Below are 22603 nucleotides of genomic sequence, written 5' to 3' on the forward strand. Positions count from 1 at the left end.
AACATTTATTTCAAACAGTATTAAGAAAATGTGATTTTTAATTAAATTGTACAGATTTAATTTACTTTCGGGCAATTTGAGATGATTTTATTTTAGTAAATGAACAATGAAAGCGTACTTCAACGGAGTCGTCACGTTAATATAATGGAACAAACATTATTTTTATGTATGTAACATTAATTTACATTATTTTTAAGTATACAGCATTAATTTACATTATTTTGAAGTATACAGCATTAATTTTCAATGCCAGCGTTCTATCGTGACGTTTACTTGCTAATACTTTGCGAAAGAAACAATATTGTTAATTACTTGAGAAATTTCATCAACAACAAATTTGTCCATCAAGATCACTGATATAGGCAGATAAAAAACTTGCAACGCAAGTAATGCTCGTTGATGATGTTGAAATTGAAATTAAAAAAGAAAAAGAAAAAGAAAAAGAAAAAGAAAATAGTGAAAGAATTAATGTGATTACAATATAAAAGTGTTAAATATTGTCATGTTTTTCAATAGTACATATAATAAAACTATCCCAGGGGCTGTGTGGAACGAGGCAAAAAACGAACATTAGCAAAATACATTGTCCTAATTGCAAGCTCATCCTGTGTACGGTTGTAAATGAATGTTGTATGTTTACATAATTGTAACTCATTTGTATCATGTATTTTTGTGAACAGTATTGAAAGTGTTTTAACTCTACTGTTGTACAGTAATTCAATTTATATACCAGGATGTACCTATAATGTATATAGATATATTTAATTAAAGTGAATATCAATTTGTGTATATTTGCCAGCTATCGACAATCACATTTACCATTACGGTTAACAGCACATCCCGCCTGCTATCCAATCAGTCTTACAATACTGAATATGCAATCTTACTGCACATCCTGTAGAGATAATATGATCAAATTTCTACAATCTGAAACTGCTAACAGAAAAACATCATTAGTGAATTCAAGTGTTTCACTCCTCAATCCAGAATATCTCGTTTCTGTTATGTCTGAAAAATGATTCTGATTCAGTCTTGTACAAGTAAATTACTGTTCGCCAATTGATCGTGAGTAGAATTTAACTGATCTTAGTGATTGATATAAATTATGACTATGTATGGAAACGAGTCTTTAACGGCTGATGAAGATTGTCCTATTGGACCAATTTTGGCCACCCCGTCAAAAGTGGCAGAACGTCAAAAGCAACAACGTACTCTCGAATATCTATTAAAAATGAACAGACATAAACGATCCGATAAGGTGAACATAATGCAAAATAAATTTCGATTTAATAACGTAAACAAATGTAAAACTATAGTCATTTCCGCATATCTAACGCATTTCTGAGCATAAAAACTAAGCAATATAAATCATACTTTTATTACTGTTGCACAGGTTTTGCCTGAGGACCTTTTTGATACGGAAACTAATCACGTATCTATATCAAATTCTGAAAATGATGTGATCTCCTCGAAAGTATTGAATACACTTTGTCAGGAACACGATAAATCGGGCGATTGGAAAGACAACGAAGCTTGGAAAGTGCAAGGACACGTGCAGCCGAAGGTGCCTTCTTGCAAAATAAGTACTGCTGACTGGAAATGCAGAAATTTATATAGCATGTCGAATTCACATCGTTACAGCGGTTGGAACACTGGTTATGCGGACGTAACAGGTGAAGATGTTAATTTTTTTCATTACTAGTAAAAATTTGAAACAACCATTCTTCCAGAAAGTCTACAAGAGGAATTAGCCAAAGACCGAGAGCAAAATCTGTTGTTTAATATTCGCGATTATTTGGCTGGATATCAAGAAACCCATGGCACTCCGCGAACAGAGTATTCCTTCGCTGCACTGATAAGCGTGATGGGTCAAACGACAGGCCGGGCTTTGCTTGCTCTATTCTATATCATAGTCAACATTGCCCCAGTTGCTGAAGTAAATGAACATGAGTATCGTTATGTTGTTTTCCTTAGTATTTTATCATCCAAACTCTTGCTTTGAAACTGATCATCGTATATAATTTTTTAATTCCAGGTGTTTTTGTATATCTTGCGATTTGTTCTGGACAAAGTAATCAACATCATCTATACTCCAGACAAACAACAGATATTAGTCAAATATTTAGTTCTTGGATTACAGCTACTAACAATTTATATTTGTCTTATGTTCATATTTGGTTTCATTATCACTCCGATTATATACATGGTTATTGAGATTCTAACGAAAATCATGTTGCTCAGTTAAACTAGGATCAAATTTAGGAATTAGGAGCCTGGGGTGAGGTATTTGAAAAAAACTATATCTTTTGTATTTTGTTCGCGCCATCTCAGGTTTTTTTTATTGTTATACATATATTTTGTGACAGTTTTATTAAGCAATTTGTTAATATACATTTATATATTTGTAATTATATGAAAAAAGAATACACCCATTGCGATATAATTTAATTGTATGGCATATTAACTTTATTGTAATTGTATCAAAGTCAATGTATAATTCCTCAACTATCAACGCTGACGAAAACAATTCGTGAATGTTATATTTTCTATTTCTGAAATAATATTTTAAAACAATCATTTATTATGGCGGTAACATTGTGCTGAAAAGCTAATATTTAAAATATCGGACTTTTTTTTTTGGGGTTTTTTTTTGTTTTTATAATATATATGTTTGATTACCGAGCAGTACGCATATTTCACGCATTATTTCAAAATCGTTTGGAGGTAAATTATAAGTTAAAATTAAATCGTTTGTCCGCTAATAAAAATTTGTTTAGTCCGATACAATATCAATGTCTAGATCTAATTTTTACGCACGACATATTTATTTTAGATCATTATTATAATACATGAATGATTTGGTTTCACTGTCCAAAATGCTGTTAGTTGATTATTGGTACTGGGTATTGTTTGATTTTTTAAATGGAAATGAATAATGGTTCTCATCGGAGTGGGTCTGAAGTGTAAAGTTTTGCTAATACGATTACTGTCTATCATGATGTTAGTGCATTAAAATAATCTATTAAGATTTAGAATTCAGAACACATTCACCATAAGGATTGAAAAGACCACTACGGCATTAGTTAAAATTGGTGCATTAGCTGATCCCCAGCCACATTCAAGATCAGTTTTGAGTGCTTCCAGGAGAGAGATATTATTTTTATTCAGGCAAAACGTCTCACGAAGATCGTCGTCCCAACCATTATCCCAGCAATTATATTTGTCATTTTCGTCAGGTTCAGAAATATGATCAGTATATGTGCCGCACTCATCTTCGTAATATTGCCTCTGCTTTCGCTGCCACATCTCGATCCACCTGATAATAATGTTGAGTAAGGTGTAAATTGTATCGAGCAAGACAATTTAAAAGTCATGTATTTTTTGATCACTCACCCAATTTCACAATCACAATTCAGATGACTTCCAGATAATCTAAGCTTTGTGAGGAAAGTTTTTCCTGGTATACCCGGTTTATGGCCAGACGATGGGTTTCCGATAGATCCAATATGATTATTATGGAAATCAATTGATATGTTTCTTACACTCCCTGTGTTAGTGAATAATTCACGAGGGACTATTTTGACGCTTGTATTATGTAGTGTAAAGTGTAGTTGTGAGTTTCGAATACCCTGAAAAAAAATTAAGCTATTGCACAAGGAATTAAAATAATAATAATAATAATAATGACAACGGAACTAATATGATGGCTACATATTACAGGAAAATATTACTAGTTCAATATGAGATACTTACCTGAAATATATCCTTATGTATCGTTGTCAGAGCTTTACCGCTAAGAGTCATATTGTACAGCTTGGCTGGGAATGTGCCCCTCATTTCTTTTTCTAAGTTAATGTCGTGATCAACCTAGAATCCGAAAAGCATACCTTTACTGTTTCATATCTATACTTAAGATTCCTTTTTGTAATCAATTTTAGTTATTTTTTCATTATTACAAGCTAAGTGGTACAGTATTGTTGCTTACCTCAACATGTAAACTTCGAAGACCATGATTGTAATTTAATATGTTAGGTAAATTAAAATTCTTCACTTTCTTAAACACTGTTATGTGTAAGTTGCGAAGTTTGGATGCTTTACACAATGCTCCTGCCTATAGAAACAAATTCAGTTACGAATGTAGATTTGGTAAGATACGCTGAATTGTTTGACTTGAAACAAATTAAAATTACTTACTTCAAACACATCGAGAGGTAGTCTTCGGATTTCAAGCTCTTCAAGGCTATCGGCGAGACCCAAGAAACTTGTATTCGTAATGCTAGTGATAGGATTTCCAGCAAGATTTAGAGACCTAAGCTCAGGAAGTGTGTGAGTTATCAGTGGGACAGTAGACAGTTCGTTGTAACTAAGATCCAAGTGGCGGAGCGACGTCATGTTGGCAGCCATATCTGACTGTATAGATGAAAGTTTGTTATGTGCCAAATACAGTGTCCTCAAACGACGAAGCGGCAGTTCTGGAACCTTAGCATCATTGATTATATTTAATGTACTTAATCTAGACTCCAATCATACAATACCAACCATACAAGAAGCATTACCTATTTAAATCAATAATTTTATGTCTTTTTTTGAAGACCATAAATGAGAAACGAAAATTTTTCAACAAAACTCAAAGTGAGCGGCAGAAATAATCGTATTTTGTAATATCTTTGATTGTGAACGTTGGGAAATTTCCTATTCCTGTAAGCAATCATCATCTGTACAATGATGTAGTTGTGAACTTACCATGTACAGGGACATGTTACTAAGTCCAAGAGTCAGTAACGTGTCTTCTAAACCGTGAAAACTTTTGCCATGAGATTCCAAAATTATTTCTTTATTATGACTCAAATCGAGGTAAGATAACATGGCCAACTCTGAGAATACTCCATCATCAAGCCTCACTAGCCTGTTGTATGATAAATCCAACCAAGTCATATCCTGGGAATATTAAGTAAAATGTCTAAATATAGCAGTTCGGCATAAGTAATATCGTAATGGATATTTCACCTACCCTAAATCTGAATATAGCATCGGTATTGTGCAGTCCAGCTAATACGTTCCACGACATATCGAGTTTGGACAAGGATGCAGCAGCAGACGGAGACATACTCTTCATTGGGAGTCGCATGAATTGATTGTGAGACAAATCTAAACTCTCTAGGTTTCCTTCGGTGAATAAATTATCTGGCAATGCTCGCAATTTATTGTGTGACAAATCTACTATGCGCAATTTCTTTAGGGATCGAAACGATTCCACAGGAATCTCGGTGATCTCGTTCCAAGCCATCAGTAGAATCTAAATGAGATATGTTGCTGAATTATTTTATTACGCCATAAAACATCTCTATTTTATTAATGAATGTTGGTGAATTTCACATGTATTTGATTTTATTAGAAAAAATCGAGCTACTTCAGATACGTTTTTTTGCATTTCAAACCTGGAGGTTTCTTGTATTTTTGAAGCAGTCGAAGTTTATGTCCATCAAGTCATTAAAATTTAAATCGAGCCATTGAAGGTGTGGCATATTTCCAAAGACATGCTGAGTAACATTTAGTAATTTGTTATGACTCAGGTATAGATGCGTGAGTGAAAATTCAACGGGTCTGAAATAGTACCTCATTATGTCAGAGATGTTGTTGTGACTCAAATCGAGAACTTTTATGTTCGATTGTATAATTCCTCCGACTGCAAAAAAAGCACGATTTTGATTTCAAGGGTATGTAATTATTCTCTAATACATAATAATACTTACTATTAGTTTGTGGTGTGAAAGTCGTACTGTTGATCCACAGTTTTTGAATTTTATTGTAGCTAGCATTCACTTTGAACGACGATAGCGTCCCTACTTGATCAAAAGACATGAAATCTAGTTCATGTAATTGGTTGTAAGCCAAATCCATTAATTCAAGATCAGGCAAGTTCTGAGAAAAAGAAAAATCCCATCATGAGCAACATTTATAATAAAAATTATTGCGGAATTTAACATTGCAAATAGAATACCTGAAATGCTTCATCTGTTATATCCTTGATTTTGTTACCCCGAAGATTGATGTATTTCAATCGGTTCATATTAATGAATGCCCGCCGTTCAATTTTATCAATGGAATTATCTTGTAAATTTAGAAATGTCAGGGAAGGTAGATCTACGAAACTGTTACTGCCGATGAATTTGATTTCATTGAACGCCAAGTTTATTTCATCAAGGATAGAATGAATGTCACCCTGAAAAAAATGAACCCAATTTCGCTCAACTGATAGAAATCACTATTTAGTTACCAATTACGTCAATAGTCCGAAAGCTTTCCTTATAATGAAAATTGGACTTTGAATTAAGTCTTCAATAGTTTTTAAAAATAATAATTTTTCATTTTACCTGGAATGTACCCTTTTGTATACTTTGTATTGTATTATCTTGCAAATCAATACGCCTAATTCTTTTCAAGAAATGAAAAGCTGTTTCAGGCATATTTTGTATTCTATTATTGCTAAAATCAAGGTGCTGTAGGTTCGTCAAAGATTTCAGTGGGTTTGCTGGAAGATTTGTAACCGACGAAGAGAGGCCATGTGAAATTTGGAGCGTTAGAAGCGAATGCCCTACCTGTGAAAATAAAATGATACATTGTAAAGTAAACCATATGAGTTGACGGTTTGACTTTGAATGTTTTTACCCACTTCGGCAAATGCGTCATCCTCAATAGTCAAAATTGAGTTTTCCGAAAAATCGAGATATTTTATTCCTCGAACATGCTTAAACGCATGATTTTTGATTGTATCCAAATTGCTTTGAATTATTCTGAGTTCTTTTAAATCCATTCCAAAGTCTAAGAAGTCTTCCGGTGACAATGTAGACTTAGGCATTCGGGACAAAGATATGAAGCGTAGATTTCTCATTTCCTTCAAACTTTGTAAAGATATTATGCGATTTTTCTTGCCGCTTAAATCCAAGTTGTATAACGAATATTGAAAATCGTTGAAATCTTCACCTGACAGATAGATGAAAATTAATTGATACAGATTCACTAACACTTTCCACATAGTTTCAAAGGATATTGGATCTTACCTTGCGTAAGTGCATCAACTTTGTTTTCCCTGAACATAAAGGTTCTCAGATAGTCAAAATCTCTGAACAAGTGAACAGGAAGTTCCGTAATGTTGTTTCCAGTTAAATCAAGTAGTTCTAAAGAAGGTTCTAATCCCATGAAGACAGGACTCGATACCTCCATCAGATCACAATCGCCTAAGTAGAGTTCACGCATTTTTGAATCTTTGAACGCTCCTTCCTATGAGATAAAAGAAAGGATTAAGAACAATTAAATCATTTATAATAAATTATTTCACAAGTGAAAAGAATATACCTGTATGATAGTGAGTGGATTACCGTCAAGGTACGTTTTGTTAACTCTACGAAAATGCTGAAACGCGCCTGGTAGAAGGTTGTTAATTTGATTGTAATCCAAGCGTAGTTCATCCAAAGACATTTGCATCCCACGAATCTCATTTTCAATCTGTGGATTTAACATCCTTGATATTCTATTGTGACTAAGATCCAAGTATCGCAAGTGTTTTAAGGTGGAGAGCTGTGCATACGGCACATTATTCAGTTGATTATCATTCAGATAAAGGTGCGTGAGAAAATCAATTCCATCTTTGAACACCGTTGCATCAATTTCTAACAGGCTATTTCCATGAAGATCTAAAACTTCCAAGGCCGACAGGCCACTGAATGCATTCGCTGGAAGTCTGTCTATGAAATTTTTGCCCAGTCTAAGGGTTTGAAGCGACGTGTTGAGACCTCGCCAATTATCAGGTGTTATTTCAGATATCCGATTGCCTACAAAATTAGATCATTCTTTAAAATCTTAGTAAAAACGAAATTAGTTATGTTGATTAATTTAATGATAAATGTTTCACTTATTGAGATTACGTGAATCCTGACTGATTACCTGTTAAATCCAGCTGTCGTAATCTTTGCAAATGTCTAAAAGATCTGCTAGGCACGTGAATTAGGTGATTATATGGCAACTCTAGCTCCCATAATGATCTCTCAAGCCCCACAAATGCATCATCTGGTATATCTGACAAAAGATTGTGCTTGATCTGGAGTTTGTATAGACCTGAAATATGATATCTTGCTGAATAATATCTTCAATAGTAGCCGGGTTACACTGATTTTGTATACACACCCGTATGAATTAAAAATTGTGGTTGCAAAAAGTGCAATCCATTGTTTTCTAGTTTGAGTATAAACACTTTTGAAGAGTTAATGGGTTGAGGGATTCGAGGCATTGGCACGTTGTGACAAGATACGATGCCTAGATCAGGAATCGCTTTGGAACAGGTGCAGAGCGGGTTAAAAAAACACGGCGGATATTGCACCTGGATTTCGTGCATTCTGACCATCGCAGACCAGAACATCAAAATTAGTGTAACAATCAGCATGATGTAGCCGAGTTTAACGAATGTTCCCAAATTCTGGAAAAACATACAACGATTAGAATGCCTATGCAATTCACGTAGTGACTTTTCAACTTTCAAGTAACTCGAATTATTAACAAACTTTTGATGGTACAATCCGGTTGATCTTTGTTCAAAATTGTTACACAATTTATTTTAATCCTGGGCTACACATATTAATATTCCAGTCATAGGACTTTTATTAGCGTACGATTGTATTACTGTGCAGTATAATTATACACTTGGACTTGGTGAGCGATTATCAAAACTTCTAGCAAGTATGAAATTACCATTCTTTATGTACACTGTAGTTGGGATAGAAGAGGGACGACTGACTCTCGAACAAACCGGAATGTGGGCCATTGGAGAATGTTTCACTTACAGGGCTTGAGGATTAGGAGCAGTTTTTGTGCTTCCCTTTACACGATTAGAACTGTGATGTCAACCTAATGTGAGTAATATTCCATTACGACCGATATCAAATCAGCTAATTCCAGTCACTTTCACTATATATCAATACGCAGACGCATTTGAGAAAATAGATGACAAAGTATTATTCACAAAATTGGTTGACTAACTACTTTACTTGAAAGATATCCTCAGAGTGAAAATAAAAAGTAAATACACCTCTGAATGCCTCACTGGAATCAGTTTTTAAAGTCTGGTACAAATTGCTGAGAGCGCTGATCTCATTTCTACGTACCACATAAGCCAGGAGTAAGCTCAAGGCTTTACATACCCCAATAATTGTATTCCTAACACAGACTTGCCCTACAAACATGACCCAGATATTTGTCTACATCTTTCCAATGACATTTTTTGAAAATTAATCAAGTCGTGCACTAAGAACACGAACTTCTAGAGAATATAATCCACAGCTCTGGAAAAAAACTTTTTCGACTTATTTTACTAAGAGAGTTTTAAATAACTTGTAGAGGTGAGTAATGGGTTTAAGCTGGAATTAATTTCAATAAAATATTTTATTTTACTTATTGATACAACAGCATACATATGACTAAGCAGTTGAATTTAATTGTACAATTAGTAAAGAGAAACGTTTAAATTAAATTAAGATTCCTGTTCTTATAAAGTATATGAGAAATACTTCGTCGAGTTATACTTAAGAATGATTATAATGATTAATATGGTTTGAAAATCATATTAAAACATTCAAACCTTTTTCCTTATCATAAATGTTTTCATTCGTGAGTTGGGTATGAAGAATGAAATATTTACTGTTCATTGAGAATCACTCGAGGAACTGCTGGATGAATCTGTTGACATTACTTCAACGTCTTCCGTTTCTTGTTTATGAGTATTCATTGCTACGCTACCTTGTCCACCTACGGACATGTGGATTTCTCCTGACGGGTGCCAGGCAAATTGATTCGCCTGAGATACTGGAGGCTCTGAAATGATTTATTTTGAGTTACTTTCAAGAAATCGCTGCGATGACTTTGAGTAGATGAACTTTTTTTTTCATTGAAATATCTTCTCCAGTATATTTTCAAAGTCAATGGCGATATTCTTTTGATAAGACTAACCAGTAGCAAACAATATATTGGATAACTTCTCCAAATGATTTGGAATTGAATCGCATAGAAGAGTAATGATAAATCGAATAAGCTACTAATATATTCTCACCACCTGCTGGATGTCCAGCTCGATGCAATTCGGCTGGAATACCGGGATGAGATCCGATCATTTGTCCGTTCAGTGGAAGATCGCTGAGTCGCCCCAGAACACCCAGCCTCATCTCAATATCTAGGAGGCATGAAATAATTAACATACACTAAGAGAAAGGGAAATGATATCGCTGTGAAATATTTTTGAAGTTATTCGACTCAACCAAAAAGGTAATTCCAAAAGTGTAAGATTGATAATCTGATGAGCAAGAAAAATGTTTCTGTGTAAAGTTTATTATTTGAAATAAGCATTTGGAACATTACTGCATAAATCTATCGTATTCACCTGTTGGATACGGTCGGCGTGGATCGCCTTGCTGCCACGTTAATGGAGCACAAACAGCATTAGATGCGCTAATCCTATGAGCAAATTTAATGAGTTCTTCAGAAGGAACAGGCCTTTTATTGGCCCGAGATATGGACTGGAGTTTTTGTTTAGCCTGGTATATAGCAGTGGCAAGTATTTGCTCTGCTTCTTTCAACTGACGTTGTAATTGTTGAATGTCTTGATCCTGCCTCTCAACCTCTTCTTTTAATGAATCCATTTTCTGGTTTATTGTTGCCTGTTCCGATGCCAGTTTTAAAGTTGACTTGAGCTCATTGTCTTTGGCAACTAATAACTCTGTCAGTTGAGCGTGCTCGCTGCTGGATAGTTTCAAATGCTTCTGCGCTATCGTATTCTCGATCAGTTCTCTGCAGAGAATAAAAATACAGGTATGAAATTTGAGGTCTGTGAATAATTAACATAACGACGAGCGTACTTTGCGTTTTACTTTAATTTTTCCGACCATTTTATTCGACGTATGAAATCTCGGACTCTTTTTAGCACTGGTGAAAATACTTACTTGGCTATTAATTCCATGTCATCGACAAGGGATAATAATACTTCACGTGTGCTGCGATTTGATGCCATTTTACACCTTTATGTCGTTCCAGATTTTGTATACACAATACAATCATCACTTTCCAGTCATTGTTTATCTTTAAACCCGCTACTCGCTGTGCTACGCTTGGGAAACGTAACCTGTGTCGATACACACATCCAGCAGTGAGTAAGCGGCAGTCCCAGCAGCCGAAGCTCTCATTGGGAGAGTCGTGCTATCCTGTAATTCGATTGGTTGAGTACCTAACCTAACATGACACAGCTATTGCTGAATGGATGCACCTGACTAGTAGTACCAATGATAGTACTTGTATACATCGTAGCGTAGATCACGTGGGTGGTCACGTGACAAAGCTACATCGTGCCGCCAGCATTCAGCCCATCACTTCATTCGTGCGATTGTTGTCGGTCGAAACGTCAGTTTAGTTCGGTTCGTTCGGTTGAGTTAGTCTAAAACTATCGATCGTATCTCCTTGTTTATTTAGAGAGCGTGTAACTAAACAGTGATGTCTGACTTTATAGTTGGGACGTGTTTATTTATGTGCCCTGAGAAAGAGAGATGGATGTAAGTTGTGTGTATATTTGAATATTTTTATTCCGGCATCAGTGAAGAAGACCAGAGGGAAACCTCACTTCAGTTATTTTTATTAATTTATGTATCAAAATTTGTGGATATTCAACTGATTCTTACTCAGGAGAGAAAGAGAAGGCTTACTGCATGTCTTCGAAGTTGACGAGAAAACAAAACATCTAAAACGACCAAAAGCAGATCCTTCAAAGATTGTGAAATGCTTCAGTCGACCTGCAGCAGGACAGCTCATGCCAGATACAAGCGAACTTCGACCGGCTTCTGTGCTTTTATCGACTATAAGATATTTGTTCACTAAGTAAGCCATCTGACAAGGATTTTCATAAATTCATAGCTCGCGCATGCTACATAACAAATTTTTTTGCAGTGTTGTTACGCGAGTCGATTATGACTGGGTAATGATTTATGATTTTGTATTTGATCGACTGAGAGCTATCAGACAGGAAGTTGTTATTCAAAGAATACGAGGACCTCAAAGTGTTCAAATCCTAGAGCCAATTGTTCGATTTCATGTTTACGCAGGCCAAAGGTAAAGAGACGAACACTTTCTTGCCAGTTAATTTTAATAAAATTAGTTTTCAGACTATGTGAAAAAAACATATCTCTATTTGATACGAAGATAAATAGTCAGCACCTTCTAGAGTGTCTTAAACAACTGCTAGTACTTTATGATGAACTTGAAGAACAATCCTCGATGTGTAATCCTAATTTTGAAGAAAATATCGAAAGACTTTCAATAGGTAATAACCGATCTCAAATGGAAGCTTTGTATGTGCTGTTACATCTCGGTAATTCCTCGGCTCTAGGAAGAGGCATATCGCTTCCTCATAAGTACAGGTGAATTACAAGATTGTAATTACTAAGATGATACAATGCTACTTCTGGATTATATGGAACTATTATATGTGCAGGGGCAAGAACGTAAAGCTGGCCATGAAGATATCTCTTGCGTGGTTTTTGAAAAATTATGTCCGAACCTTAAGACTGATACAAAAACTTCCACTTTTGTTAAAATTCGGTGTTCTAAGTAATTTGCGGCTTTTGAGAAGGTACTTGTGCTTCAGTGCTTAATGAGATTACAAATTGTACCAAACAGATCAGGTTAATATGATCTGTTTTTAGGGACACGTTTCAAATAATGAGCGCAGCATATAACAGTAAGCTCTTAACGTTTCCTGGTCTAAAATTACAAGAAATATTGATGTATAGAGATGTTGAGAAACTTTCAGCAGATTGTAAACTATTCAACTTGTCGTTTGCATATGAAAACGTGCAATTTGATGCAAGAAAATTTAACAAGGGAATGTTATTGGTAAGTCTTGAATGGGAGTTGCATATCTGCAGATCAAGGAAGAATTTTTAAAGACCCTGTTAACATTTAACAGTTTTTTGACTGCTCACTTGACCTATAATTACAATTGTTACTTACAGTACAGTTGTATTATGTCTAAAATCCTCAGTCATGTAATACGCACTATTCATTTTCAGGCGAACCCAGATATGTATTTTACTGTTCAAACACTTCAAAAATATCTACCTATAATTCTATTACAAGATGATGATGCAATAAACGACGACAGTTCCTCGTGATTAAAAGGTATGTTCAGGTAGAATTATACATCCCTCGAAGATTATCCTAACTTCAATCACGACCTTGTATTCGAATAAGAGAATTCCTGTTCTCAATAACCTAATACAGGAATTATTTTGTGAATCATTTTGATAATCACACTGCTGATTTTGAATGAAATTAAATGCAAATTATAAATTTAGTTTGTCCTCAATACATTATGTCACAAAGAATATACCAAGAGTTTTAGCTACCTAAAATTGTGATAGGATTGGTTGAAAATTAGACGGATGATAAAAATTCTGGTCTTAGGTGCAATATTTTTTATTGTAACTTGTTAATACGAATACATGATAAATTGTGATGTTAAACACATTAAAACAACCAGTACCCATAAAATCATGTAGTTTTTTTTTTGTAATTTTACAAAATTTGCATATGTGTAAAAGTGAGTGCCGTATGTATAATTGCACATCTAATTTTGTTTGATCATGTACTAACTTAAATGTTGCACGAATCTGATTTTGAATAATTGATTGATAAAACTAGGTATTTATTTATAGCTAATAAATGTGGCATGTGAATTGATATACAGACAAGCAATTTATTGCTTTTAGTGTGCCAAAATTTTGTGTTTTTACTGAGATTTTACACTGTGTTAGTAAGATTATTCTCGGATTATCATTTAATGTTATTTGAACCATAATTAACTCATAAACCCTTTTATTAAAACTAAATCATGGCAAGTCACGTTTATATGTGTATATATATATGTATATATATGTATAATTTTTTTTTCTTTTTCAATTTTCTCCCTCGTAAAATTTGGATAACTCACACGTGTTTTTATTACGTATTGTCCAGTACTGAGACTTTTAAGATTCCTTCTTCAATGCAAGTTGCAGCAACGTTTCCCGCATGGCTATTACTAGTTTTTCCAATTCTTTTGCTTTCATTTTCAAAATTGCGTTGGCTTTCTCCAAATCGTTTGCTTTCTTCATCATTTCTGCTTCTTTCACTTTTTTGTTGATTCTAGACTTTCTTGAAGCTTTGTTATTTTTTTCTCGTAATTCTCTGTAGCTATAATCTGATGTCTGTGAATCTGAGTCAGTATCTGTGTAATTTCCACTTTCTTGATCTACATCTTTAGATATCCTTCGTTTTTTTATTGGCGATTTTGTGGCTTTTAAACTAATCTTGAGCGGTGGTACAACAGGTTCAGTTTTTGCTTTGACATGAATGGATTTATTTTCTTTGCTCGACTTGCGTTTGTTAGTATTCACAACTTGGGATGGTTCGACAATTTCTGATACGGTGGTTTCTGATTTGTTCATGAGTGATTGTCCGTTTTCCTAAATTAACAAACAAAAAGTAAAAGCAATAAGTATACAGTTTATTTTAGACTTAAATGATATTGTTTAACAAAATAAAGCCAAAATGTCGGAAGTTTATAATTTGCAATAATATAAAATAACTTACTTCGCAAACATATGTTAACAGATCGAATGATTGAAATTCAAGATCTGTTAATAAATTATCTGCCAGTAGTTGCGTTTCTTGTTCTTCAACAGTGGAATTAGCAGAAGTTGATTGATAATTGTCTAAGGTCGTAGGATTATAGTTGGGTTGATTGATGTTTACTAAATCGTTGCATGGAAAGTCGCCAACATTTGTGGTTATTGGAAACCAGTTATCGAAGTTTTCTCCGTTCATTTCAAAGCTTGAATCTGGTATGCTTTTGTTTATGTTTGGAATAAACTTTGTACTATTTGCGGCTTGCTGTTCATATGTATTCGTTGCTGGTGTCAAATCCATCCAAACATTTGATATGTCCATTGTGGTATTAAATTGGTCTTGCCCCAAGGGCTGAGACCCTCCGAAGGACATCTCTGCAGATTCGATGTTATTTTTTACAGTCCAGCTGTCACTTATTTCCGTGCTTTCTCCAAATTCTGATTTTATATTAGATAAATTGTAATAATTATCTTTCACACCTGCAATGACAGAGGCAGGCTGTGATTATCTTGATCTTATTTCATCTATTGTCGCTTAATTAATCAATGAGGAATATTATTGACTTACCTGAAATCTTCGTCTTAATATCTTCACCTATAGGATAATCGCGTTGTCCTTGAGGAGAACGTGGTATATTGAACCGGCTTATACTTTGCGGGTCCACGCACCAGTCGCTTAAGTCCTGAAAATCTTCTTTCCAAAACGAGGGGGTAGAAACCATGGGAGTACTGCCTTTGGAATTCTTTAGGGGGGGCCAGGGCTCGAGTAGCAATTCTGATTCCATCACCGGGCTCAGTAATGGATAAGTTTCCTGTTTTAAACATGAATTTTCCATCTTTTGCAAAGAGCATCGGGATTTGTTTATTCCGCTGGATCTCACGCCACGAATAGCAGATGACTTCTTTAGCAACGGATTCCATGATTGTGGTAGCTGAAAGTATTCAAATTGCTAATATTTATTAAAACTGTAGTTACTTGTTGCAAAAGTAATTGCTCTGTATATTTCTCTAACTAAGAATCCTCATTCTTTTAAATTATTCAAAGTTTACAGAAATGCAATGTTCGAAATATTGTTTTTAAACTTTCCAATCTGACCTCAATAATATTGAATCACCAATCAAATGAAACTGTTCAATGTGACTAAATATATATACTTTTTTATTTAAAAGCATATAAATTACATACAGGTTTTACATTTTAGTTTGTCGTGTAACTAGCTGGTGAAAAAATAATGGTATTATTAATAGAATTTTAAAACAATATCATAGACTCAAATATTCCATTAATGGTTATAAAAGCTGTTTATGCTAGAACTCACTGAAAATTCACCCGCTTCCTCTAATGAAATGTTGCTGCCTTCTGGTTGCTCGGGAATAGGAGGGATTCTGAAAGCCTGTAATTACACATATTTTTAGATGATTATCAACGCATTCGTTATATCATCCGGTAATACAACGTCTGCAAAAACTTCATTGTTTAGTAGAAATATGGAACCTACTCCAGTTAGCGGTATACTACGAATGATTCATCACTGCACGTCCGAGGTTAAAAGTGTACAGAAAATGCTAATTTTGAATATTATACAAGGTAACAACCACGCCCTATCATTAAAAACCTATTACAACCATAAATGGCTTATATAATCATCCGATCTAAAAAAATATCTACGGCAAATGTTATACGGGCGTAAAATCGTGACTAATATACATATATGCATTCTGTTATATACGTATACGTACGTTATATATAGATAGAATAGAAAAAAATTAGGTAAAATAATAAGTCTTTTGTAAATACTTCAGCCCGAAATCTGTATTTCATTTGTAATGTACGAGGACGTGTTATGTAACAACGGAACATTTCAATTACGTTAAATATGTTACAATATGGTAAAGAATTAATATTGCTTACCCTCCTTTGCAATGGCAAATTGTTAGTTACAGCCTAGTAACAGGACTTAAAGGCTCTTTCACGGAGATTGAATGAGAGATTGCCGTTTTTTTTAACTATTTAATCACAACTTTCGGCGTCACGGCCGGTCGGGCTTCCTCCTCTCTCCGTTACTAAAAACGATGATGACACCGTACTGCCGAAGACTTTCGTATCAAATACACCACGTCACGAGACTCCAAAGCCTTTTGATATCTTCTATTTATCTCTTGCGTCAGATTCAACCAATCAGTTACAACGTGAGGTCATTTTTAGCGAATCAGTGCATCGGCATTGAACTTGTGCTGCAACAAGTAATGAAAGTCTGAAATTTAAGGAATAAACTTAAGGATTGACCAATCGTGCGCCAGATTTTTGTCTAGTTATTCCACACGCCTTGACTTAAGAATGTATCTTCCATAACTCCATATCAGAAATGGAACACTAGATGACAGCATAGCTTACGGGTATAGTCTATGTTTGCATTCGATTATTTGGGCTGTAATATGGCTAGAATTGATATAATGCTGTATCAAAATTGAGAAATGGTACTTTTTCATTGGGTTTAATTCACTTTACGTTATCTAAAAGTTTTCTTTCCTGCAAATATGTGATACTGTGTGAAAGCACCCCACAAGGAAGAGCCCATACTAGCGGCATCTGGTGGTAAATTAACAGACGAAATCAGCTATTCATCGTACTTTAGTTGCTGGTTATTCCACGACAGATCGAGAGACGAAGGTTTCAGGAACGCATCACGAAAAATGATTACTTTGGGAAGGCTCGGAAGTTAACCAATCGAGAAGTTTTAGGTAAATTCAAAAGAAATACGTTTCCATGTACGCCATGCAGAGCAGCTTTGGTAACCAGCAGCGTTGACTGCCAGTAGTAACGGTGAAATGTGGGCTCACTGCTTCAACGGATCGCGTTAATATATAAATGTTAAAGGAATTATTCGATATTTTATACTGTTGACAGTTATTTTAAAAGATATATTCTATTACTTAATAATATTGTTTTAATTTTATTCTTCTGATCAAGATCAGAAAAAATGGAAGATTCTCCACTTTGGTGAGTAAAGTTCGTTGTCGCCTTTACCAGCCAGCTTCAATACGGACAAAATGTGTCGTTCAGACCTTTTTAGAACTTTTTAAATCATTCAATGCATTAATTAAGATTCAACCCTCATGACAAACATTTCGGGAATACGTCCTTGCGCCTAAAAAAGTTCCGAGACCGCTGCATCAAAGTTTAGACAATTTCAAGGAGTTTGGACGCTAGACTTGTCTGTGCGATGGCTGGATTTACTCTCGTAAAAACAATACGAAATTGATACGAGAAAATATTTCGTTGATTTATTCGTTTTGATTAAAATATTTATCAGTTTATCATGTTTTTAATGTTATGCATCCTTAAGGGATCTTGTCATGGCCCTTTGCCGATAAATGTTTGCAGAGGCTACAGGTGTATGCCGCGACGCCACAATAAAAACAAAATCACAATTACGGGATTAGTTGGAATGTATGATTCAAGACCAACTTATCTTTTGTAGTTTGTTTTGATTCTCACATGGTAGCATGATAATTCTTCCACTGTATGTGGTAATCGTATTTGACGAACCAAGGTGAAATTAAGGTGAAACAGCTCCGGTTTGCCAAAATATTAGTTAGGGTGTTGCTTGGAAATGTGGAAAAGAGAACACACAATTGAAAAGTAAACTCATTTGAAACCTTTTTATTACAAACGAAGGTATTTTGTACAAAAGTAAAATATAAGTCAATCAATTTGGGTAATCATTGTGGTTCAGATTGATTGCTGATTGTTAGAAATGAACCAGACCTTCCAGTAAATGAAGTTTAACTAATTTAGATTAGTTGGTTTGCATAATGTCACTAGAAACATGTTTCACCGAAAAATATTACTGCTCGTCACTTCTTTGGGATTGTCTATCATTTTAAAACGTACTCTCTACTATAGTTGCCATTTTGGTCAAGCAGGATGTTTTCTTGCAATACATAATAAAATTAAAAATAAGGAAAGCGAATATCGGTCTTATGAATCCTGGGTAAGCTCTACTTTCATAAATTTGGGGGGGTGCATTTTTGATAATACAAAAAGTGAATGAGCAGACTATAAGCAAATTATCCGCACTGAAAGAAGTTTGAATTTAAAAAATGGACTGGCTTTCTTCATAGAGGTCTGAACTTGAGCAATGAAACTTTCTTATCACACCACTGTCCAGGAATTGAAATTTTATTTTTCACCGATCCATTTGCAACGCATCCATATTAAAATCTTCTGCAATTTTGTAGTCAATCTTCTTGATTAATCCTGCCTGTGATGTAGCCAAGTTTTGATCCTATCTTTGGGTTCAATCGTTTTTCAAACAACAAGTAGTTGATGATATTTCATGTGTCGTTGATTATTTTTTACCACAACATTGAAGTACAACTTATATTTTTAGGGAGCCAGTGGCACAAAAGATCTCTGAATCAATTAGGGATTTTATGGCTAAGGTCACAAATATTTGGGATGAGATGGGCTCTCCTCTTGAAACTAAGGAAATTTACTTGAAGCAGGTCTTCGACCATGTTGAGGTAATACTTTACATTTAACGTGTCTACCATCCACCGCCCTGAAATATTGTCACTTCATTGATAACTTACATTTAAAATGATGTTTGATATTACCTGTGTTTTCGGTTATTTATGTATGCAGGTAAAAAAAAGTACTCGAATGCGAGCCAAAGTATAGTTTTAAGTATTAGTGCTAATTTTTAACGGGTGGATCATACAACAGGATCTGAAAAATGCCATGCTTGGTGAAATGCAAGAAAGAAGATCATCGCTGGCGCAGGAAGTGGACCGGCTGATGAGTGAGGCAGTTAGCCTTAAAAAGGTTCAATTATTCAGTATTATACATTTGTTTTCGTTTTGTTGCAGTTTTATCAATCGTTTTATTAACAATAGTTATATATCAACTACAGTCATTTAATTATACCCAATTTGAATTACCATTTACCTTCAAACTTTACTGATTCTCCTCAATCCTGTAAAAAAATGCATAGTCATATTGACTAGTTTTTGCCATTTTAACGTCTACCATATTGTAGGATCTACAAATTGAAGTCAGAGTTGATGGATACGAAAACTTATCACTATATGACATAAGAACAAAGATTCAACATCATCTACAAAGGTTACGGTCAGTTAAACAACAGAGGTTGAACTCTACCAAGGAGCTTCTAAAAAAGGTTTTTTGTAGTCAAAATTCACAATAAAAAATTGAAAATCCGTCATTTACCTGCTGATGATTGGGTCTTAAAGTGTGGGATAAATGTCCATTTAATGTAAATAATTTATGATATTGTTAATAACTCATTTTCAGGAACTAGATGTTTGCAAGGTTCTTGGGTCTGAACCTATTGGAATGGTGACAGAAATACCAAGTGAAACTGAATTGAAGAGTTTCAAATTATATTTGGACAGAATTGAAGCTGAAAAGGTGAATACTGGATATGATATTTTAGTCGCAGTTATTTCAGTAATATTTGTTTTTGAATTGTTCTATAATAGTTTGATTTGAACAACTAATTTTTTTGGTTTTCTTTACTTCTTGTCTTTTAATTGTAGACGCGCTTGGAAGGAACATTCAAAGATGCCCGAAACGGTATAATCGATATAATGGATGAATTGCGTCTTACACCTGAGAGTGGCTTTGAAAGCCAAGTTTACAATGGGGAAAATTTTGTGTACTCCACCGTCAATATGACGAAATTAAGAGAATTTCATGATAATTTGAAGAAAATGCTCATAAATGCGAAGCAAGAAGCAGAGGAAAAACGAGAGCAACTACAAGATTTGTGGAAATATCTGGAGGAGCCGTCTGAAAAATGTCAAGAATTTCTGGATAGAAATAAAGGATATACTGTCATTACCCTAAAAGCTGTGAGTTTTTCTTTCAGATTTTAATCAGTATCACTTAACTGTTACGTGTTGTCAAGTATCGTGTCTAGCCAATTTTTGGTGAACTTTCAGTTTGACGACGAAATCAAAAGATGCAAACAGAAGCGAAGTGAGAATATTGCAGAGTACGTAGTAAAACTGCGCTGCCAAATCGAAGCATTGTGGGATCAATGTCAAATTGGCGACGAGGAACGTCGAGCTTTCAAACCCTTTACATATCAAACTTTTACGGAGGACCTACTTATCCTTCATGAAATTGAGGCTGAGACGTTACGCAAATACTACGAAGATAACAGGTATTGTTTTTCTCAATTTTTGTACTATTCGCCATATACGAAAACGATCTGCCCTTAATAAGTAATGGTTTTTTTTGTAGAGTAATATTTGAACTTCTTGAGGAACGAGATAACATGTGGCAGCAAATTGCTAATTTGGAACAGCGTGCAAATGATCCGAATCGTTATCAGAATCGAGGTGGTCAGCTGCTTGCAGAAGAAAAAGAGCGTAAAGTCATTCAAAAGGTATTTATACAAGAAGTAAATTTGATAAATTAAATATCCTTTCCGAAGACAATGCTTTGTACTGATAATTTTGCATTAATTTGAACAAAGCCGAGAATTTGTCATTCTTTGTTCATACTGTTTTCATACTTGTGACAAACTTTGCAATAATATCATCTACCTGTGATAATAATCTTACAGAATCATATTTTAATGAATTAAAGCAGTGTTCAGTCGGATTTACAATTCAATTTTTATGCGTTCAGAAACTACCCAAGATTGAGAAAGAATTGGAAGGTTTGCTTGAAGATTACCAGTCGAAGAACGGGAAACCGTTTACCACACATGGAGTACCATTGGCCGAAGCATTGAAAAGATCTTGGGCAGAATACATCGCAGCTAAACAAACTATGAGTATAGCTAGAGTAAGTAAGCTAGTATATACCCGTCATTCGTTTAAGAAAGCAATTGTGGTATAATACAGATAAAAAACTTTCCTTAAGTACATTCGTTTTCATTAATCAAAGTCGTCGTTAATACTTATTTACGTAAATGTCCTGGGAATAAAATTTACAGAAGCAGGCAAGAGACCACCCTACAACTATAAAAAAAACACCTTTGAGCGTTTCCAAACGCACACCGTCAGCCATGAGTATACGGCGTCCATCTCCTGCGAATTCTACGCAGAGGAAACAGCAGGGTGATCTAACACCTTTCAATCCCTCCCGAAAAAGAGGTTATCGAAGTAGCGATTCAAACAAAAAGACAGTCAGTGCATCAAAAATTAAACGCGGAAGGGTGAGAGAGATTTATTTTATATAGTTTGCATCTGCAAAGAAACATGCATCTCTGCGTTTTCAACTTGGTAAAAAAGAAATATTCCAGCATTTTAAACATTGTACATGTTCCTAATTTTCAGGTTTCAAGGAGAATATTCCCTCGCGGAGATAAGAGCGTCCTTAAGGATAACGAAAATCGTGCGATTAATCAAACACCTTCCACTTCGGGCACGAGCATGTCGGGATACGATGAATTTCAGGACCATCTAATGGACAAAGAAGAGCTGCGTAGCTCGATTTTGCCGCGAACAGTACTAAAAAGTTCAAATCTTCAAGCGAGTACTTCTACTCGAATTAAAACCCCAATGAAGCCTACTAGGAAACACGTAAAGACTATCGGTACACTGCGCAGAGCTTCGCCGAATAAATTGCTGTCCACCCCGCGCTCAGCATCCCGGAGTCCAAAAACAACGTCGACCTCACGCCTCGCCCCCGCTCCAGGCACGTTACCTTTCATTTTCTGATTACCTTGACGTTTTAATTTATTAACCAAGAAACTATAATATTTATGACCTGCGTATAAGAATTTGTTCCCGGTTTTGCATATCGGATGTGCGGAAAAGTTTATGACTTTTATTTTTGATCAGTCTAGCGTCGAGAAAAATATTGGTTTTGTTTAAAAAATTACTCTTGTACATTTTTGAGATATCTTCATGTATTATGACTAAGGAAG

At 34.8% G+C, this 22603-nt stretch overlaps 6 protein-coding genes across 10 annotated transcripts; 3 read left to right on the forward strand and 3 right to left on the reverse strand.

Annotated features, from left to right (window-relative positions):
* Nucleotides 1-968: 968 nt before the first annotated feature.
* Nucleotides 969-2467, forward strand: LOC124184236. The gene is made up of 4 exons (XM_046573719.1): nt 969-1258; nt 1394-1673; nt 1731-1936; nt 2036-2467. Exons 1-4 carry the CDS (start codon nt 1106-1108, stop codon nt 2243-2245), a joined length of 849 nt encoding a protein of 282 aa, XP_046429675.1. The 5' UTR covers nt 969-1105; the 3' UTR covers nt 2246-2467.
* A 173-nt stretch (nt 2468-2640) lies between these two features.
* Nucleotides 2641-8814, reverse strand: LOC124184056 (chaoptin). The gene is made up of 17 exons (XM_046573430.1): nt 8746-8814; nt 8185-8473; nt 7945-8115; nt 7357-7832; nt 7062-7281; nt 6674-6984; nt 6375-6599; nt 6002-6223; nt 5754-5922; nt 5439-5686; nt 5012-5296; nt 4744-4938; nt 4195-4479; nt 3986-4111; nt 3754-3867; nt 3394-3629; nt 2641-3316 (listed from the first exon to the last, which is right to left on the reverse strand). Exons 1-17 carry the CDS (start codon nt 8746-8748, stop codon nt 3037-3039), a joined length of 3855 nt encoding a protein of 1284 aa, XP_046429386.1. The 5' UTR covers nt 8749-8814; the 3' UTR covers nt 2641-3036.
* A 649-nt stretch (nt 8815-9463) lies between these two features.
* On the reverse strand, nt 9464-11213 carry LOC124184241 (mediator of RNA polymerase II transcription subunit 4). Of its 2 annotated transcripts, none has more exons than XM_046573745.1 (4): nt 10986-11213; nt 10427-10833; nt 10103-10219; nt 9464-9864 (listed from the first exon to the last, which is right to left on the reverse strand). In XM_046573745.1, exons 1-4 carry the CDS (start codon nt 11051-11053, stop codon nt 9695-9697), a joined length of 762 nt encoding a protein of 253 aa, XP_046429701.1. In that variant the 5' UTR covers nt 11054-11213; the 3' UTR covers nt 9464-9694. The 2 variants fall into 2 exon arrangements, with proteins under 2 accessions (XP_046429701.1, XP_046429690.1); XM_046573734.1 differs by having other exon boundaries at nt 10100-10219; nt 10986-11210.
* Nucleotides 11214-11396: 183 nt separating this feature from the next.
* Nucleotides 11397-16343, forward strand: LOC124184232 (germinal-center associated nuclear protein). The gene is made up of 8 exons (XM_046573705.1): nt 11397-11588; nt 11719-11910; nt 11980-12141; nt 12195-12449; nt 12524-12661; nt 12735-12924; nt 13101-13209; nt 16113-16343. Exons 1-7 carry the CDS (start codon nt 11530-11532, stop codon nt 13200-13202), a joined length of 1098 nt encoding a protein of 365 aa, XP_046429661.1. The 5' UTR covers nt 11397-11529; the 3' UTR covers nt 13203-13209; nt 16113-16343.
* LOC124184226 lies at nt 13491-16809 on the reverse strand. Its single transcript, XM_046573691.1, has 5 exons — nt 16609-16809; nt 16016-16090; nt 15265-15628; nt 14662-15176; nt 13491-14534 (listed from the first exon to the last, which is right to left on the reverse strand). The coding sequence occupies exons 3-5, from the start codon at nt 15530-15532 to the stop codon at nt 14058-14060; spliced, it is 1260 nt and encodes a 419-aa protein (XP_046429647.1). The 5' UTR covers nt 15533-15628; nt 16016-16090; nt 16609-16809; the 3' UTR covers nt 13491-14057.
* A 541-nt stretch (nt 16810-17350) lies between these two features.
* Nucleotides 17351-22450, forward strand: LOC124184071 (protein regulator of cytokinesis 1-like). 4 transcript variants are annotated; one of them, XM_046573466.1, is made up of 11 exons: nt 17351-17438; nt 19091-19223; nt 19426-19524; nt 19739-19879; nt 20014-20130; nt 20259-20573; nt 20664-20887; nt 20968-21112; nt 21358-21516; nt 21668-21889; nt 22011-22450. In XM_046573466.1, exons 2-11 carry the CDS (start codon nt 19134-19136, stop codon nt 22392-22394), a joined length of 1896 nt encoding a protein of 631 aa, XP_046429422.1. In that variant the 5' UTR covers nt 17351-17438; nt 19091-19133; the 3' UTR covers nt 22395-22450. The 4 variants fall into 4 exon arrangements, with proteins under 4 accessions (XP_046429422.1, XP_046429412.1, XP_046429441.1 ...); XM_046573456.1 differs by lacking the exon at nt 17351-17438 and adding an exon at nt 17462-17697; XM_046573485.1 differs by lacking the exon at nt 17351-17438 and adding an exon at nt 17462-17697 and having other exon boundaries at nt 20451-20573.
* Nucleotides 22451-22603: the final 153 nt, after the last annotated feature.

Source organism: Neodiprion fabricii, chromosome 1 (assembly GCF_021155785.1).
Source record: "Neodiprion fabricii isolate iyNeoFabr1 chromosome 1, iyNeoFabr1.1, whole genome shotgun sequence".
Classification (NCBI taxonomy): Eukaryota; Metazoa; Arthropoda; class Insecta; order Hymenoptera; family Diprionidae; genus Neodiprion; species Neodiprion fabricii.

Excerpts from the sequence above, each read along its gene's own strand:
- LOC124184071 (XM_046573456.1), top strand. The coding sequence starts at position 17,678 with ATGGAAGATTCTCCACTTTG. Across the intron at positions 17,698-19,090 it reads ATGGAAGATTCTCCACTTTG|GGAGCCAGTGGCACAAAAGA; the intron begins GTGAGTAAAGTT and ends TTATATTTTTAG. Across the intron at positions 19,525-19,738 it reads AGGCAGTTAGCCTTAAAAAG|GATCTACAAATTGAAGTCAG; the intron begins GTTCAATTATTC and ends ACCATATTGTAG.
- LOC124184056 (XM_046573430.1), bottom strand. Across the intron at positions 7,833-7,944 it reads ACGACAGCTGGATTTAACAG|GCAATCGGATATCTGAAATA; the intron begins GTAATCAGTCAG and ends CTAATTTTGTAG. Across the intron at positions 4,112-4,194 it reads TACCTCTCGATGTGTTTGAA|GCAGGAGCATTGTGTAAAGC; the intron begins GTAAGTAATTTT and ends TTGTTTCTATAG.
- LOC124184236 (XM_046573719.1), top strand. The coding sequence starts at position 1,106 with ATGACTATGTATGGAAACGAGTCTTTAACGGCTGATGAAGATTGTCCT. Across the intron at positions 1,674-1,730 it reads TGGTTATGCGGACGTAACAG|AAAGTCTACAAGAGGAATTA; the intron begins GTGAAGATGTTA and ends CCATTCTTCCAG. Across the intron at positions 1,937-2,035 it reads ACATTGCCCCAGTTGCTGAA|GTGTTTTTGTATATCTTGCG; the intron begins GTAAATGAACAT and ends TTTTAATTCCAG.
- LOC124184241 (XM_046573734.1), bottom strand. The coding sequence starts at position 11,053 with ATGGCATCAAATCGCAGCACACGTGAAGTATTATTATCCCTTGTCGAT. Across the intron at positions 10,220-10,426 it reads ACGCCGACCGTATCCAACAG|ATATTGAGATGAGGCTGGGT; the intron begins GTGAATACGATA and ends CATGCCTCCTAG. Across the intron at positions 9,865-10,099 it reads AGCTGGACATCCAGCAGGTG|AGCCTCCAGTATCTCAGGCG; the intron begins GTGAGAATATAT and ends AAATCATTTCAG.
- LOC124184232 (XM_046573705.1), top strand. The coding sequence starts at position 11,530 with ATGTCTGACTTTATAGTTGGGACGTGTTTATTTATGTGCCCTGAGAAA. Across the intron at positions 12,450-12,523 it reads TCGCTTCCTCATAAGTACAG|GGGCAAGAACGTAAAGCTGG; the intron begins GTGAATTACAAG and ends TTATATGTGCAG. Across the intron at positions 12,662-12,734 it reads AATTTGCGGCTTTTGAGAAG|GGACACGTTTCAAATAATGA; the intron begins GTACTTGTGCTT and ends ATCTGTTTTTAG.
- LOC124184226 (XM_046573691.1), bottom strand. The coding sequence starts at position 15,532 with ATGGAAAATTCATGTTTAAAACAGGAAACTTATCCATTACTGAGCCCG. Across the intron at positions 15,177-15,264 it reads TATTAAGACGAAGATTTCAG|GTGTGAAAGATAATTATTAC; the intron begins GTAAGTCAATAA and ends CTGTCATTGCAG. Across the intron at positions 14,535-14,661 it reads TGTTAACATATGTTTGCGAA|GAAAACGGACAATCACTCAT; the intron begins GTAAGTTATTTT and ends TTGTTAATTTAG.